We start from the raw sequence: 17580 nt of genomic DNA on the forward strand, positions 1-17580 counted from the left end.
TCAGCGTTACTTGTGAGACCCCTTGCCTTGAAATAAATGCAGTTTATTTTTTTCAGAGTAACCTCGTTCTCTAAGTTCCTCTTCTCTATCTTTTCTAATTATTTTCGAATTTGAAAAGTCCTTAGGTACACTCTGGTTGAATCCAGATGTAGGATGCCTTCCTTTAGATGCAAAGTGTCCTGACATTGCATTGCAATGGGAGATGCCGGTGCTCTCCAAAGTGAAGTACTGTATTTTAATTGAGTTCGGGGATGAGCCATGAGGTTGCTGTGAGGCTGGTATGTGTCTGATGACTGTGCCTGTAGGTGTGCATTCACCGCTGATGGAGCATGCTCTGAGATGTTGGTAACTGCTGTTCAAAATAGAGCTCTGGGGGAGCAAGTGGCAAGCTGAAGTCACCAGGTTCCCACTCGTGTTAGGAATGATTATCAGCTAGTTTCTATTTGGTGGGTGGGACAGTGCAAAGCAGCATATCAATGAGGTAAAATTGGGGAATAATTCATGGAAGTAATGCAAATAGGCCCCTCACTGCTCATTAGCAACATTATCATCTTGCCATCCAAAGGTTTGTTGCAGAAGCTGACTTTTTTTCTCAGTGTTGAGAATCTAATTTCTGCTGAGTTTGCCTTATTGTCTCAACTGACTTACCAATGTCCTCATCGTTCAGGGGCTGGAAAGATTCTGTCACAGTCTCGGAATAGGAAATAGGTCATTCAGTGACTCGGATGAGGATTAATTTCTTTACTCAGATGGTGATGAATCTTTGGAATTCTGGAGAGGACAGTGGAGGCTTAGTCATTGAGTATGTTCAAGGCACAGATTGATAGATTTATCTATTAAAGACTATCAGGGAAAATGGCATTGAGGTTGATCGGTATGATCCAATTGAATGACAGAGGAGGCTAGAGGGACCAAAGCCTGCTCCTGCCTCTCCTTTCCTATCTTACTTCATAACTCTCAATTTCTCACCATTCAGAAAATATTTAGATTTGTCTTTTTCAGCTTCATAGTGGATGGCCTTTCAATTTCTCGCATTGAACTGTAACTGCCTTTTTGGTTTTGCCTGTTCAGTAGGATTGTGTATATATTCTTGCTCCCTCATCTACACAATTTGTGTGGCTGTTTAGTGTCACATGAAAAATAACATCTGTAACTCTCTTCCTTCATCTAAATTAATGACAGATGAAATGAAAATATGAAGCCCCAGCTTGGATTTCTGGGGAAAATCTCTCGTCACATCTAACCTTCCAGAAAATGGTCCTTTCAACAATATTCTCTGTCTGCTATCTCCCAACTTTCTGCAAATGTAAATCAAAGTTTACCTAAATTAGATCTACAGATAAATTGTTTTCAGCATATTTTGTAAAATAGTATGAGTTGATGAAGTTTTAACAAAAATTCCTTTTAGGGACTGGTTCTGGTTTGGGTACCTTTTTGCTGAGCCTTCTAGAGGATGAGTTTCCAGAAGTCTACAGATTTGTTACGTCTGTCTACCCTTCTGCTGATGATGATGTGATCACTTCACCTTACAACAGTGTTCTTGCCATGAAAGAACTGACTGAGCATGCAGATTGTGTTTTACCCATTGAAAACCAGGTATGCATGAGAATATTCCAGGATATACCTTTCAAGAAGGAATGTAGTTACAAATAATTTAGATTTATATACCATGCTTTTAAATAGAACAACTCACAAAAATGCTTCATGGGATTGTATTATAGATACAAATACCAGCGCTGAAGAGAATTCAGATAGAGAAGCAAAAGTGTAGTCAGAAGTTTGAAGGAACATCTGAAAAGAGGAGAGTAGTGGACCAGTTTACTGAGAAATCCAAACTGAGGACTTAGCTGAAATCATAGGCACCAATGGCAGACAAAAGAAATTAGATAAATGTGAAACTAACGTGGAAGAATTGAAGAGTTATGAAAATCCGTTGAGTACACAGTTAAGGAAGTTTCAGAGCTAAGGAGAAACATGGCCATGGAGACCTTGGTGAAAAGTTGTTGTGGGCTGTCCAAACATTGGTAGTATAGCAATAACAAAAACTTGGTCTGGATTTTTACAAACTTGTGGAGTGTCTCGGGACCTTCTAAAATGGGTTATGCCACTTGGATCCAGAGGTCTTGCCCCCAATAGAAAGATTCTATTTTACTGGAGGGGAGATATGGAGGCAGAAACTGGGGTGAGGTATGACTTCCACATTAGGGATTCACTCACTCAGTAGGGCCCTGAACTCCATGCTGAGTTTTCAGTTGGAACTTAAGTCACTCCCTTGACTGACAGTAAGGTCAGTATAACTGTGAAGTTATTCCAATGTTGTCTTTCCAATGGGGTTAACTATTTAATGTTAATGTAAATTAAATGTAGATTTAATGAAATCTGTAATAGATGTTCGGAATTTTCACCACAATCCTCCAATTTAGAGTCTGTGTGGTGGATGGACATGTTCAGATTGAGATGTGACAACTTGCTCTGCTCAGCATGGCTCCTGTGGCTTGTGGACACTGGATGAGTTAGCATCAAAGGTGTGAAAGCAAAGGGTTATGGGTTGATATTAATATGGAATAGGGGCAGTTGGGCCATATGGCTGATTGAAAGGGTCATGGTGACATGAAGGGCATTCAAAGCCATCGGGGTGCAGGAACTTGAATCGTGTGGAAGGTGGATGGGATGATTGAGAGTTAAGAGGGCAGCATATTCAAGAAACCAACTGGGATAAAATCCAAGAGAACCTAACGTTAATTTTAATTACCTTATTTTTGGGAAATGTATTATTACTTTTTATTCAATTCTTAATGATTTTAATTTTTGAGCATTGTGTTTGAAAGTTTTTAACTGTTCCAGAGGCACATTTATCCTGAAAGATGTGTACTTGTATAAACAGTGTTGCAAAATATCTGCTCTTCTTTATTATTATTATCATCGTGGAGACCTTCAGTTATATTTCAGGATGCAAATAATCGCAAACTGACAGTGCTGTTGCAGTTTTGAACTCAAACAGCCAGATATAAATCCATATCTCCTGTAGCTATTTCAAAAACAAGATGAGCAACTGAGCTAATATGTAAGAACAAAAAATCGTGGAAAATGAAACAGACAGCATTTCTAACATCAAGTTATCAATCTCCAAGTAACTCTTTTTCTCTTAAGATGCTTCCTGATGTAGAGGATTTCCAGCATTTTGTGTTTTCAAATCTTCATTTGCACTGATTTTCCTTTTGCAGTAAGCTCATATCACAAATGGTATAAAAGGAGTAAGTTAGGAATATGCAACCAATGAGTGACCAAGTAAGTGGAAGAGAGGGAGGTAAATAAAAGCACTTTTATATGAAATATTGCAAGGAAAAATAACTTCCTGTTTCAGGGAATTCAGATAGTTTATGTGGCTTAATCACATTTGATCTTAACTCTGCACAGCTTCCAAAATCAGACGTTCATCAGAAATATTAATTCTGTTTCACTCTGCACAGATGCTGTCTGGCATGAATATTTCCAGCATTTCTATTTCTATAAATAAGCTCAGTTTTTCACATCAGCTCTGAAATAACTACAAGAGTGATTTAATTCCTGGGATTGTTTGAGTTCAGAAATTGTCACAACGTTGTCAGTTTGCCACTAATTGTGTCTTGAAACAACAGTTTTTAGATTTTTGTAAATAGAGACAGGAATGGTTTTTGAAACCAAATCAACCTATGAATAATATGTTTTGCAATAATCAATACAATTTATAGTTTGGCAGTCTACAGATCACTTAAGCTTTTTATCAATTCGAGGCCACATAAGGAAACTCTATTTTGAAATGGGCCATTTTGGCAGGTAGTAGAATTGCTGATTAATTGAAGTCTCTTGGCAAGACTCCCTGCTGTGGCTCTGCTTCTCCCAGCAAGACCAGATTGAATGGTTGTTCCCTATACATCAGCTAATCTGTCTGCTCAGTGCAACTGTCTATCATCTGGCTGAAAACACTGGCATCATGGTTATGTTATTGCACTAATAAATCAGAGGTTTGGACTAATAATCACGACAAGAGTTTAAATGAGCCAAGACCATTGAAAATTTGAATTCTGTTTTAATAAAATTGAACAATTAAAGCTATTATCAGTGGTCTCAAGAGGGTAGTAGAGAAAGAGACATAAAATTTTGAAGGAATCTTGTTTTGAAGGAATCTTGTTTTGAAGGAATCCTATTTGTGTGCCTGGCTGTTGTGTGACTACGCACCCAATAGAGGTAGCTCTTAATTATCCAGTGAAGAAACCAACATGGCCACACACAGTTGAGACATCTAGAGATGAGCTGTCACTGCTAGTTTTGCCAGTGGAAGACAGATTTTGGATAAGTGGAGCAATTTCAGGCTGACAACCTGTAACTAGTGGAGTGCCACAGGAATCGAAGCTGGGGCCACAATTATTCGCCATATATATTAATGACTTGGATGAGGACAGTGTATCATAGCCAAGTTTACGGATGACACAAAATTAGGTGGAAGGCAGTTGGTGAGAATGACACAGTTTGCAGATGGATATAGACAGATTAAATGAGTTGGCTAAAACTTGATGGGTGGAATATAATGTGAGGAATTGAAGGATTAGGCATTTTCACAGGAGGTATAGAAAAGCTGAACATTATTTAAATGGAGAAAGACTTTAGAAAGCAACAGAGAGTTCTTATCCATGAATCAATGGTGAAAAGGCAGGAAAGTGAAGTTGAGGATTATTAGATCAGCTATGATGATATTGAATGATAGAATGTACTCAATGGAGTGAATGGTCTAATTCTGCTGTGTTTAAAGTCCCATGAACTCCAATGTCCTAAGAATTAATTAAATAAATAAAACCTTTTGATTTTAGCTGATTTCCTCAATTTGCAGCCTCTATGTATCCCAACCTTACCTCCATGCTCCCCTTTCCTGCTCAACAATAATATCGCTCTGGCTCCTAACCAAGAAACAGAATTTTTTTTTAATGAATTCCTTCTGTTAAACTCAGAAACCCTTTCAGAATACTTTTGTTTTGGCATTTCCTGGCTACTACAGTCCTGCCATGCATTCTCTGTTTCCCCACAAAATATTAAGGCCTGTATTTGTCTCTAACAATTTGTATTATACTAATGTAATATTATGGCTTTATATAGCGCTAAATTTCAAAATGCATATTGTCTGAACTTTATTGTTTTTTCTAAAACAGTCCTTGATTGACATAGTGAACAAAATCAATCAGATGGCCAATTCTGGTAAATCAGCATCTGCAATAAAACTGCAAAGTACATTGATTTCTGGTCAGTCTAAAGTCAAACGACAGGAAAAACCATTTGACGCTATGAATAATATTGTAGCTAACTTGCTGCTGAATTTGACCAGGTGAGTGAATGTTTATATAAATAATTGCAGTATTCAACAAGTTGGGATAGTGTGGGCTAGTTTTGATCGTATATAGCGGTCAGAAAGAAATTCTGTAAATTTATCTGCCACGATTGACCAGTGTTGTTGCAGATGCCAGTGAGAAATTTAAAAAGTAGAGAAAGAAAATGAAAAAGGGGATTAGATGGACTAAGGGTGTGCATAGAAACTGAAAATCAAGACAAAAGGAAATAGTAAGAGTTTTGCTAAAAAAAAGAAAATGATCAAGGAAAGATAGAACCACTTGTAGGTAAGACCACATTTTATTTCAGTGTGAAGGGATGAGAAAAGTGCTTGAATGTTTTGGAATAGATAAGACGAAGTAAGGCAAAATAGAATTTGGGAGTATCCGAGGAGAATTGAGAGAAAGCCATATTGTAGTCAAGGGATCGGAGTTTTGCTACTGAGAGTTGGGAAATCTCTTAAATTGAGGCAGGTCTGCAGAGTCAAAAGCCCCATTAGGCTTAAATTTCTCTGAGTGGCAGTAGAGGTTTGAGTCAGCTCCGCAGGCCCAAGGGTGTGGATGCATACTGATGCAAGCTGGTTAAGACACTGACTGTGGTTCATTAGAAAGTTAGTCCAATTGTTTTAGAAGCTGTTAAACCCTTGACCTCATTTGTTTCCCTGCCCATCTTTTATTAATATTATTTATGCGTGTAATAAAATAGTCAAAGTTGCATAATTGCTCAAAAAATCTCAATGTCTTCTGTTCTATACTGTGAAATCAAATAGTATTGTTTTGGACTGTTGTCATTTCATTCAATTGCTTCTCAAGTGGACATTTCATTGCAAACAACTTTGTATTTTGTAGAATGTTTTAAAACTCTACAGGGAAATTTGGCTCTTTACAGATAGGTATTAAACAATCCTCAAAAATCTTTTCTAAAAGATCTGGTCAGAAGCATTAATCAATTATTTTTGAAATTAAGAATTATGTTCATTGAACAATGCCATGTCCATTGATTTACAAAATCAATATACTTTGAATTTTTGTGGGTTTAAAAACTTTCTGTAAAAATAATTAACTTCTTGCAAAATGGTACATTGTCATCAGGTATTTTCCTCATCAAATACTTGAATTTATTTTTGATTATTAATAGATTTATCTCTCAACTTTGCTTCGCACAGGTCAAAAATATTTTACTTTTGTTTTTAACTATGTGTGTAATAGTTTTTAGAAAAGCATTTATTTGGTTATACAATGAGGACTCACACAGTATTTACTTATTTGCAGACAAGATTTATTATCTGCAGTTTTAAGTAGTGACAGACATGATATTTTTTTGGCAGATAGAACACGAACATTACACTTGACTAATCAATAATTTGCCCTAGACTCTGTGTTGCAGTTTGTTTAATTCTGAGTTCACTTGTAATGGAATCTTTTCTGATGAATAAGGTGTCATTTGAACAACATTTTACATAGCTCAAGATTGTGTAAAAGTGTTGGCATTAATTTACTTGTCTTATTTTTGTTTCAGCTCTGCTAGGTTTGAAGGATCTCTCAACATGGATCTTAATGAAATCACCATGAACCTGGTTCCATATCCACGGCTTCATTATCTTGTTTCTAGTCTAACTCCTTTATATACCTTGGCGGATGTAAACATTCCGACAAGAAGGTAGGGCCTTTGCCAGTGTTTTTGGAAAGTAAGTCATATTGCTCAGTTACTGGCTCTTTGACATTACTATATCACCACTGTTTCTCCACCAACTGAGAGATTAGGATCATACATGTAAAACCTGGATACAAAATGGAAAAAAAAAGCTGATGGATGAGATTGGGAGATAGGAAAAACAGAAAAGAAAAGCATTGTGAAAATTCTTGATAATATGAAAAGAGGCAGTAAGTTAGAAGATATTCCAAAGAACAAGTAGGTGGCAGCTGAAGAAACTGCAGTCAATGCTGGAGTGTAGAGGACAGAGAGCAAGAAACAATGCCTGAGAAATAAAGCTGCAAGAAGGGTCATAGATGACAGTTGAATGTAAAGAAAATGGTTTTGAAATTGATCCAAGGAAGGAGAAGAAGCCAGTGTGCTTGGTAAGGCAGAGAAGGGCTTAGAAGTGTGGAACCCTTGAGTGAGTGAGTAAGTAAGTGGTAGAAATATTCTAAGTGAATTGTGGTGGCATCCTGGTGAAACTGTAAGACCAGGAGGAAGGGGTGGTGTTGCAAACCTGTAAGATCCACAGTCTGGCAGAAGGTTCCTGCCAAACTTTACATCCAGTCAGTTGGAGGATCACGCAGTTGTGTACAAGGATAAGTGCGGGATAAATTGCATCTTAGCTACAATCAACTGGGGACAAGGAACAACCACATCAAATACAGAACAAACTGTTGCTCACCCCAGGGAAAATGCCCATCAAGGACATTTGTGGGCGGCACGGTGGCACAGTGGTTAGCACTGCTGCCTCACAGCGCCTGAAGACCCGGGTTCAATTCCCGACTCAGGCGACTGACTGTGTGGAGTTTGCACGTTCTCCCCGTGTCTGCGTGGGTTTCCTCCGGGTGCTCCGGTTTCCTCCCACAGTCCAAAGATGTGCGGGTCAGGTGAATTGGCCATGCTAAATTGCCCGTAGTGTTAGGTAAGGGGTAATGTAGGGGTATGGGTGGGTTTCGCTTCGGCGGGTCGGTGTGAACTTGTTGGGCCGAAGGGCCTGTTTCCACACTGTAAGTCTAATCTAATCTAATCTAAAATGTGAAATCTGATCCTGCGGTTTTTGAGTATCACGAACCCAACTTGTATCAGCTAATTTAACACAAAATGAGTGTTCAAATCTGATTTATATGATTAGTCATCAGAGAGGACATCATGGTTCTTTTTTTCATTAGATTTTCAGATGGAGGGAATCTCTTAAAAGGAAGCAAAGATTTCTGGAAATACTCCCAAAAGTCTTCTGCAAGGTGTTGTTAAGGACAAATTAACTAATTTGCTTGTGTTGTCTAATAAGGAAAGAGTATTTCTAATGTGGATAATGCAGTTGAAATAGTGATATCAAAAGGCATTTAACATAGTGCTGCACAGCAAATGTGGGTGCAAAGTTGGAGATCATGGGGAAAAAGGAAGAATAGCAACATAGGAACAAATGTGGTTCTTTGAAAGAAACAGCAATCGTGAAATGTTTTCAAAACTAAGGGCGGTTTAATGTGACATTTTACAGGAATTGCTGTTAAGGCACCTGGCTGTTAAATAAATGACTTAGACATTGTGCATGTTTCAAAATGAGGTAAAATTCAGAAGTATTACAGTGAAAGGGATAGGGTTGTACCTCAGAAGGTGATGGTCAGATTGGTGGAATGAACACAGAAGTGGTAGATGAAATTTAATGCAGAAAATGTGAAGTGACGAATTTTAGCAGATAGAATGGGACAGGCAATAGAAACTAACTGATTAGAATTCTAAAGGGACCTGTGGCAATAAGTGCAAGAATCATTAAAGGCTGCATGACAGGTTGAGAATGTGGCTAATTAAGCATTTGTGATCCCGGGCTTTATGAGTAGGGCATTGAATACAAAAGAAGGGCATCCTGTTAAATCTATATACTTAAAAAAAAAGGATTGGCCTCTGGATTTGGACAAGAGGGAGCTCTCACAGAGCTATTCCTGCCCCCCACCTCCCAACTCATTGTACTCTCCCCATGATCCACATTCCATGAATCCCCTCATCCTGCATTTCTTTTCCGTGGCCTGGGTCTATCTATGATCTTGGCATTTTGGTGCCTGTCCTTACTGCAACAGTCACAGACTTCTCTATGTTACTGCTGAGGACAAGTTGTTGGCCTCTGATTTGTTAGCAACTCTTGGTTGGGAAGTCATCTGCAACCCCCACACACTTAGCCCCCCTCTCCCAACAGTCTTGGTCTGTCAATTGCCTTAGACCCTCCCAAAAAGAGGCAGCACTGATCAGATTACTCCCCATAGGTACAGCTGGCTGGCAAGTATCCTCACTCCTGAACAAGAGTTTGCTCAGTGACTGAGCTATGCTCAATTAGCTGAAACAAGGTGGGTTGGTGTTATTCAAAACAACAGGATCAGATTTCACATTTATTCATGGCATAAAGCTTCAACTTTCCACTGGGGTGTGCAACTGTCTGTCCTGTATTTGACGTGGTTGTTCCTTATCCCCAGTTAGAATATTAAATACACAGAATGTGGTGAAAGCAGATTCGATCAAGGCTTTCAAAAGAGAATTCAATCATTTTTAGAAATGTTAAAATTTGCAGAAGTGCAAGGGAGTAGCCACTTGGTGAATTGCTTGTGCAGAGAACCAGAATGGTTGTCTGCTATGCTATAATAGTTGGTCTATAAAACTCAACCATTGGCCAACAAAGGGTGCTATCAAGCAGTATGAGCATTTGGAGTTGGGAGGAGACTGCAAGAGAGATTTCAGAATACACATTCTCAATAAAATGTTTTTAAAAAGAAAATTCTGTATCTACTTTCTTGCTATTGCACATTAGCTCTATTGAATTAGTTGTATTAAAGTTGTATTTTTTTATTCACTTATGGGACATGAGCATCACTGGCTGGGTCAGTATTTATTCCCCTTCCCTAGTTGCCCTTGAGAAGGTGGTGGTGAGCTGCTTTCCTGAACTGCTGCAGTATATCTACTCGTATTAGACGCACAAAATTGTTGGGGATGAAATTACAGGATTTTGTTATGATTAAAACCTCGTCCTGCAAGTTTATTAATGTGAGGAGTTTCCTTTTATATTTTATATCTCCAACACATCGCAACCATCCCAGCTGCATACACTCTTTTTGATTCTTTATTTAAACAGGTTGGATCAGATGTTCACCGATGCTTTTAGTAAGGATCACCAATTGATGTATGCTGACCCAAAACGTAACCTGTACCTTGCCTGTGCATTGATGGTCCGAGGAAATGTTCAGATTTCTGATCTTCGAAGAAACATTGAGAGGTTTGAAGGAAGCATGTGCACACATGTGAAACCATTCTTTTTGTTATCCTGTGATGCTAATTTAATGCAGCTGTTGTTCATTTAGAAGTTTCATACTTGGAAGAGGAAACCATTTTTCATCAAAGCACCTCCAGAATCATCGAATTATCGCACCAAAAATAGGTTATTTGGCCCATTGTACCTGGAACAGCTGTCTGCAGGAGCAATTCACCCTGTGCAATTTCCCCACCTTCTCCCCACCACTCTTCACATTCGTCTTTTTCAGATAACTACCCTGTTCCCTTTTGAATGATCAAGCCCCTCTCCAACACAGAGGAACGTCTATTATCCAAACGACATGGGCAGGAAGTATTTTGTTCGGATAATCGAATGTTCAGATTAGCAAATGCCAGATAACCGTTTATGCAAGCATTGGCAACTTGCGGTCTTGTTTGGATAACCCAAAATTCGGATATTCTAGGTTCCTTTGTATGTGCTCAGACTATGCATTGTAAACTGTAACGATTCACTGTATGGAAAACGTCTGTGCTTTTTATGCCAATTCTTTAATTCTGTGCCTTCTCATTCCTGAATTTTTAATGAGTGAGAACAGTTCTGTCATATTTGCTCTGTTTGGACAATGTGAATACTATTATATAATTAATTAATACCATTTTTATTTTAAATAACTGACAATTATTACAATTTGAGCAGGATTTCCTGTTAGATGGGGAATTATTTTAGTAGAAAGTCAGTTTTTTCATGTTCAAAGGCTGTGTTATATTTTAAATTAAATTCTTTATTTTTACAGAAGTTCATGAGCTGCTATAGGTGATAAATAAATTGTACATGTTGTGGTTAGCAAAAATTTATAACTATATTTGTAACTTTTTAAAAATTAATACCAATTTTTAACCATTTTCCAACAGCCTTGACTTGTCGCTGGGTTCCATGGTGACTGCACATCCTTTGGTATTTTGCAAAACCTACACATCATTTACTAAGGGAGGAAAAAAGGGAGGCTATTGAAATACATTTTTAAGAACAAAATTCCGTAATAATCAAAAATGCACTTTTTCTTGCAAAAGTGCTGAATACTAGATTAGCATTTAATACTAGTATTTATAGCCAGATGTAAAGACGAATGGCATAAGTGCTAGTCTTACATTGTGTTACTTTGAGTAAGTATTTCTGGAAAGTACACCAGTGATGAATTTCTCCTTCCCTTCCTTTGAAATTGGCTAATAGACCAGGAATCTAACTTTGTGTCTTCCTAGTTTATATGAACTGACGGTTAATTTCTTATGAAAAAGCACATTTACCTAAGTTACTCCTTTTACCCAAATAAACATTTAGTTAGGTATTACTAATTTCTCTCAAGGTAGTTTTTCGTTTCAACTGTTAATTTTCCATTCAAAGAATTTGAAGCTGTAAATGGCTTTGTTAAAATAAAGCAAATGAAATTTTGTCCCTTGTCTGCTCTGGTTCTGAAGAAGCAGATTGACGTCTGAAACTAGAGAGTGGTAACTCCCTGGGTAAATTAGTGGCAAGGAGGTCATTTAATCAAATAGGAGCATGGCAAGTGAGGGTCCCCTGCGATTTCACACCTCCACTCTGATTCCACGGTCAGGAGGCCTGTGGACAGCCTTGCCACTCCACTGGCAGTTTATGGCTCTTATGTAGGCAATTAATGTTGTCAGTAGTATTGATCCAGCTTTACAGGGAGAATTACAAGCCAGTTCACCAGGAATCCTGTGATATAACAGTGATCGTTTGCCTCAGATGGGTGTTGTACCAGCAGGAGCCACTGCGTGCCTGGTAGCAGTATCATTTAATGTGCTGCTGGCCTCTAATTCTCTGTGAGAGACTTCCTGGGGAAGACCTGCTGCTCTCTAGTTAAGAGCCTGAATAGTCAGAGGTTTACAGCATGGAAATGGACTCTTTGGTCCAACTTGTCCATGCCGCCCAGTTTACCCAATTAATCTAGTCCCATTTGCCTGCATTTGGTCCATATCCCTCCAAATCTATTCCATCTATGTACTGTCCAATTGTTACTTAAATGACAAAATTGTACTTACCTCCACTATTACCTCTGGAAGCCTGTTTGAGACACTCACCACCCTCTATATGAATTGTCCCTCTGGACTCCTTTGTGTCTCTCCCCTTTCACCTTAAACCTGTGCCCTCTAGTTTTAAACTCCCCTACCATGGGAAAAGTTGTTGACTATATACCTTCTCTATGCCTCTCATGATTTAATAGACCTTGTAAGGTTACCCCTCACTCTCCTACACTCCAGGGGAAAAAAGTTCCAGCCTATCCAACTCTCCTTATTACTCAAACTTTCCAGTTTAGTTAGCATCCTAGTAAATCCTTTCTGTACTCTTTCTAGTTTAATAATACCCTTTCTCTAATAGGGCAACCAGAACTGCATGCAGTATTCCAAATGTGGTCTTACCAACATCTTGTACAGCTGTCCCCAAGATGTCCCAACTCCTAAACTCCATGCTCTGACCGATTGAAAGCAAGCATGCTGAAAGCCTTCTTGACCACCTTGTTTACCTGTGACTCCACTTTCTAGGAGTTATGAACCGATATCTGGATCTCTTTGTTCTGTAACACTCCCAAGTCCTCTATAAGTCTTGCCTTGGATTGACCTATCAAAATGCAACACCTTGCATTTATCTAAACTAAACTGCATCTGCCAATCCTCAGACCAATGGCCCAGTTCTTAAAGATTTTTGCTGTATTCCGAGATAACCTTCTTCACTGTTCACGACACTGACAATCTTAGTATCATCCACAAACTTACTAACCATATCTCCTAAATTCTCATCCAAATCATTTTTATAAATAATGAATAACAGCGGACTCAGCTCATCACAGGTCACAGGCCTCCAGTTTGAAAAACCCTGTATCCCCCCATCCTCTGTCTTCTATCTTCAAACCAGTTTTGTATTCAACTGGCCAGCTGTCCCTGGATCCCATGAGATTTAACCTTACTCAACAACCAACTATGTGGTATTTTGTCCAAGTCCTTGCAATTAGACAGCATCTATTGCACTGCCCTCATCTATTTTCTTGGTCACCCATTCAAAACTTCGACTTTTATCTCAGAAAATTGAACTTAATCAAAAGAAAAATTCTTAAAATTTCTTTCAAATTCACTGCAATGATTACTTAGCTGTTTCTTCATTAACGATTTTGTAGTATTACTCCATTTTAACATCTGTGAAAGCTGCAGTTATCATTTTGCGTGTTGTACCCTATGTTTCTATACAGGTTGAAACCTTCTCTCCAGTTTATCCAGTGGAATCAGGAAGGTTGGAAAACAAGTCTCTGTTCAGTACCTCCAGTTGGTCATACTCACTCCTTATTGGCACTAGCTAATAATACTTGTGTTAAGTCTACCTTCAGTGATCTAAAGGATCGATTTGTGAAACTTTACAAGAAAAAGGTAAATTCCGAATAATTCATATGTCTTGATGGTATCTAAGAACTTGGGTTAATGGCAGAAAAAATTAGATATTAGTTAAAGGAGCATTAGTTGGATTGGGAAGAAGGGGCAGATGTATCTTGTTGTAGGTGTGAGGGGTGTACTTATTTTTGTCTTTACAGGCTGCAACACCTTGCACTCATTGGACCAGTTGCACGGGCTTTGGTGAGGTGGTGGCTTGGGCATATTGTTTATCGTGACAAGGTGGTGTATTCTTGCAGAACCACTTATGGCCTCAATTGGCCTCAGGGCGGGAAAACTGTCCATGACCTTTCTTGGCACTGATATGATTCAGTGGTTTGGGAAGACAGCGGGCACATCACCTCTGCACCTTCCCTCACCATTTTAAAGCCCCCTGCTCACACCCCTCTATCATGCCTAAGGGCTATAGAAAATTTCACCTAGGAATTCTGTTTGTCAATGTAATTACTTCTATCTGTTTCTTAAAAAATGGAAAATTTAGAACTTGATATTACAAACATGCTTTTCAGTCCAGGTTGATGGTTAAATGACAGAGACAACTGGTGGTGATTTTAAACTAAGGGTCACCATGCCTCAGCAAGGGATAGGATCAAGAAAGCAGATTTTCATGGTGATTTTGGTTAGTGCAGGAATTCAACCCACACTCTTGGCATTGCTCTGCAGTGCAAACCAGCCGTCCAGTGCACTGACCTACCATTGCAATAGGCCCAGGACAAGAATATGAGTATGAGAGCCCGGTGGTTTATTGATATGACAAGTATTACACCACAGAGGCAGAGAGCTCAATCACATCAGCCTTCCTAGCTCTATATTCACAACACAATAAAATTAAAAACATCAAAGACCCTCAAAATTGACTCCAGTGGTTCCTAAACAGACATTTGAATAAACAATTCCAGTTTCTTTGAATAATAAATTTGGACACCAGGTTTGTAGCTTAATGAAAATAGAGCTATTTATGAATAATCCAGTAGCTTTGCTAGAGCAAAATTAAACAACAAAGTAATCTAATTACTTCTGTGATTTAAACCCAATAACCTTTGTTTTCAGCCCCATTGAAACAAGAGACCAACAGACAAACAAGCACAGTTAAGGGATAAATAAAATTTAAAAAAACAGATTAGTTGAGCGTTTTTCATGATTCATTGGTCTGCATTGTATTTAGTATACAGACTTTTTTTAAAAAAATAGATTAGATTAGATTACTTAGTGTGGAAACAGGCCCTTCGGCCCAACAAGTCCACACCGACCTACCGAAGCGCAACCCACCCATACCCTTACATTTACCCCTTATCTAACACTACGGGCAATTTAGCATGGCCAATTCACCTGACTAAGATTAAGAGCTTGAGGGAGCTGCAGCTACCACTTAGCAAGCAAAATCAAAGATGTTTGTTTATTCTTCCATTAACATTTCTTTTGTATAACTTACCTTCCTAATGCAATTTGACCACATAATGATAGGATATTGCTAGCAATCACAAGGTTTCAGTGAATTGTTTGAATAATAAATTGTACTAATTTTGCCATTTCAGGCTCACATTCATCATTACCTCCAGGTGGATGGAATGGAACAAAGTTGTTTCACAGAAGCCAAAAATTCTTTGTCATCCCTAATCGAGGAGTACAATCAGTTGGATGCTACTAAAGGACTACCAGTCACCAATATGCCCCGTCTTTCCATTGCAATGTAAAATATTATATGGTGAAAGGAAGGGTGTTAAACCCATATTACAATTCCAACCTCAGTAATAATTATTTTCCAAAAATTGGAATAATCAACTGCATAGTTATAAGCATTATATACAAAGTTGTTGCTCAAATCTAAAAAGGGATTTACACCTGACACTGGCCAAATTGTACATAAAATGCGTCCTGGTGTAAGATTTTGAATGTGAATTCTCCTGATCTATTAGTGTTTATCTGAATCCACTTACATTGGTGAGTTAGTTGGCCGACAAACCTAAGTACTGTAGATAGACCAACAAAGTTGCTGGAAAGCTTGAAATGCTGTTCTCATCAAGAAGATGGTTCAAGCATTGTATTCATCAGTAAATTAAGATTGGGGGGAAAAAGTCAGTGTTCTTATTCCTGGCAGTTTGGCAAAGATTTAGTTGGGCCATTGGAAGTTTCACCCACCTATTGGCGCACCAGTAGTGAATCCCCATCAGTTACGTGAACTAGGCCTGATGCACTTAATTGGCCACGTTCAGGCCTTCAAAGTGGTTGAGTTTCCAAGTAGCAGTAATTCTGCCTGTCAAGAATTGCTGGCCAAATGAAAAGCACTGCATCCATCCTGTGCCCATTGTCATCTTCAGACCCCAGGCCACTGAAGGGCTGGTGGGAGGCAAGGATAGGAGTGGCTTTCAATGGCCACACACTGTTTACTAACATGTTCATTGATCAGGCAAAGAGTGACTGCCTGCCTCTAGCAAACCAGAGAGGTTCTCCTGAATAGCCTTCCAAGGGTATGAAATACTGTGCAACTTTCATTTAATCCCTGGATCATAAATGAGATTAAGTGACATCTCTTCTCAGGCGGGCAGCAATGCTGTGTCAGTCCCTTCTATCCTGCAAATTAATCAGGGAGTTTTCCATCTGCTGGGAAGCTGACATTGATTTTATTGTCACATGTACTGAAATACAGTGAAAAGTGTTATTTTGCGTGCCATACAGGAAGATCTTACCATACGAAGTGCATCAGGGCAGCAGAAAAAAATTCCAAATTAAAGTGTTACAGCTGCAGAGAAGGTGCAGAGAGAAAGATTGGAATTAACATTTGAGCGGTCTGTTCAAAAGCCTGATAACATTGGAGACCTGGTCATACGTTTTCAAACTTTTATATCTTCTGCCCAATGGAAGGTTGAAGAGGGTTATTACTGAGATGGGAGGGGTCTTTGATTATGTTGGTTGCTTTCCTGATGCAGCCAGAAGTATAGATGGAGTCCATGGGTGGAAGGCTGGTTTGCATGATGGACTGGGCAATTTGGTAGGCTCATGTTGATCTGAGCTAGGACTAACTTCTCAAAGCATTTCTTAATTATTGAGGTCAGAGCCACTGGGCGGTAGTCATTGAGACATTATGTACACTTACAATTACACAATGTAAGTACATTTTTCTTTGGCACCAGGATGATGATGGTCTTCTTGAACAGGTGGGGACTTCAAATCATTGTAAGGATCTCTAGTAAGATCATAGTTAAAGATTTCTATGAATGTTCCCACCAGCTGATCCACAAGGGATCTGAATGTATGACTGGGAGTTCCATTCGGGCCAGTCACTTTCAGTGGGTTCATGCTCAAGAAGGCCGATCTAACATTGGTGACAGTGACTGTGCGTATTGCTGCAGCCATAATTAAATGGCCCGAATCAGCATGGCAGTACTGCAATGAGTTACATAAAATCCAATTCTGTGATCCGGGGGGGAGTTAATAACCTTTTTGATAGAACATTTTGAAGTAAATACTACCATAGAGTTATGGTTCACAGATATTTGTTCCATTATCAAAAGGTTAAGATACTGACATGTTAGTGAACTGTAAAGCATTAAAATGACACTTCAAAATTTGTTGAATTGATTGAAATCCCATAGTTAAAACACTTTTTTCAGTTCTGTGAAATTGCAACAGACAAGAAAACTGTAAAAAATTTCTTTTCTGGATTCTACAAGTAATCAATTTAGTTTGCATTCTTGCTTGTACCAGTAACCAAATTTTAATCATTCTTATAAATTATCCGTACTAAAACTTTTCTGTAAGTGAAATACCAAAGGTAACCAATGGTTGCATGAGTATTAATATTTAAAAGAT

General features: G+C 38.6%; 1 protein-coding gene across 2 annotated transcripts in view; it reads left to right on the forward strand.

Annotated features, from left to right (window-relative positions):
• tube1 (tubulin, epsilon 1) overlaps positions 1-17353 on the forward strand; it is a 43373-nt gene extending 26020 nt beyond the window's left edge. The window contains exons 7-13 of one of the 2 annotated variants that reach the window (XR_009640962.1): positions 1409-1596; positions 5184-5356; positions 6877-7017; positions 10175-10315; positions 11224-11266; positions 13575-13749; positions 15306-15392. Coding sequence is in view for 1 of the 2 variants with exons in the window: in XM_060821118.1 (XP_060677101.1) it covers positions 1409-1596; positions 5184-5356; positions 6877-7017; positions 10175-10315; positions 13575-13749; positions 15306-15464 (977 nt within the window). In the remaining variant the exon portion in view is untranslated. Of the gene's footprint in view, positions 1-1408; positions 1597-5183; positions 5357-6876; positions 7018-10174; positions 10316-11223; positions 11267-13574; positions 13750-15305 lie in introns of both variants that reach the window. The other variant, XM_060821118.1, reaches the window with a different exon arrangement.
• The last annotated feature ends 227 nt before the right edge of the window (positions 17354-17580 follow it).

Source organism: Hemiscyllium ocellatum, chromosome 3 (genome assembly GCF_020745735.1).
Source record: "Hemiscyllium ocellatum isolate sHemOce1 chromosome 3, sHemOce1.pat.X.cur, whole genome shotgun sequence".
NCBI classification, from domain to species: Eukaryota; Metazoa; Chordata; class Chondrichthyes; order Orectolobiformes; family Hemiscylliidae; genus Hemiscyllium; species Hemiscyllium ocellatum.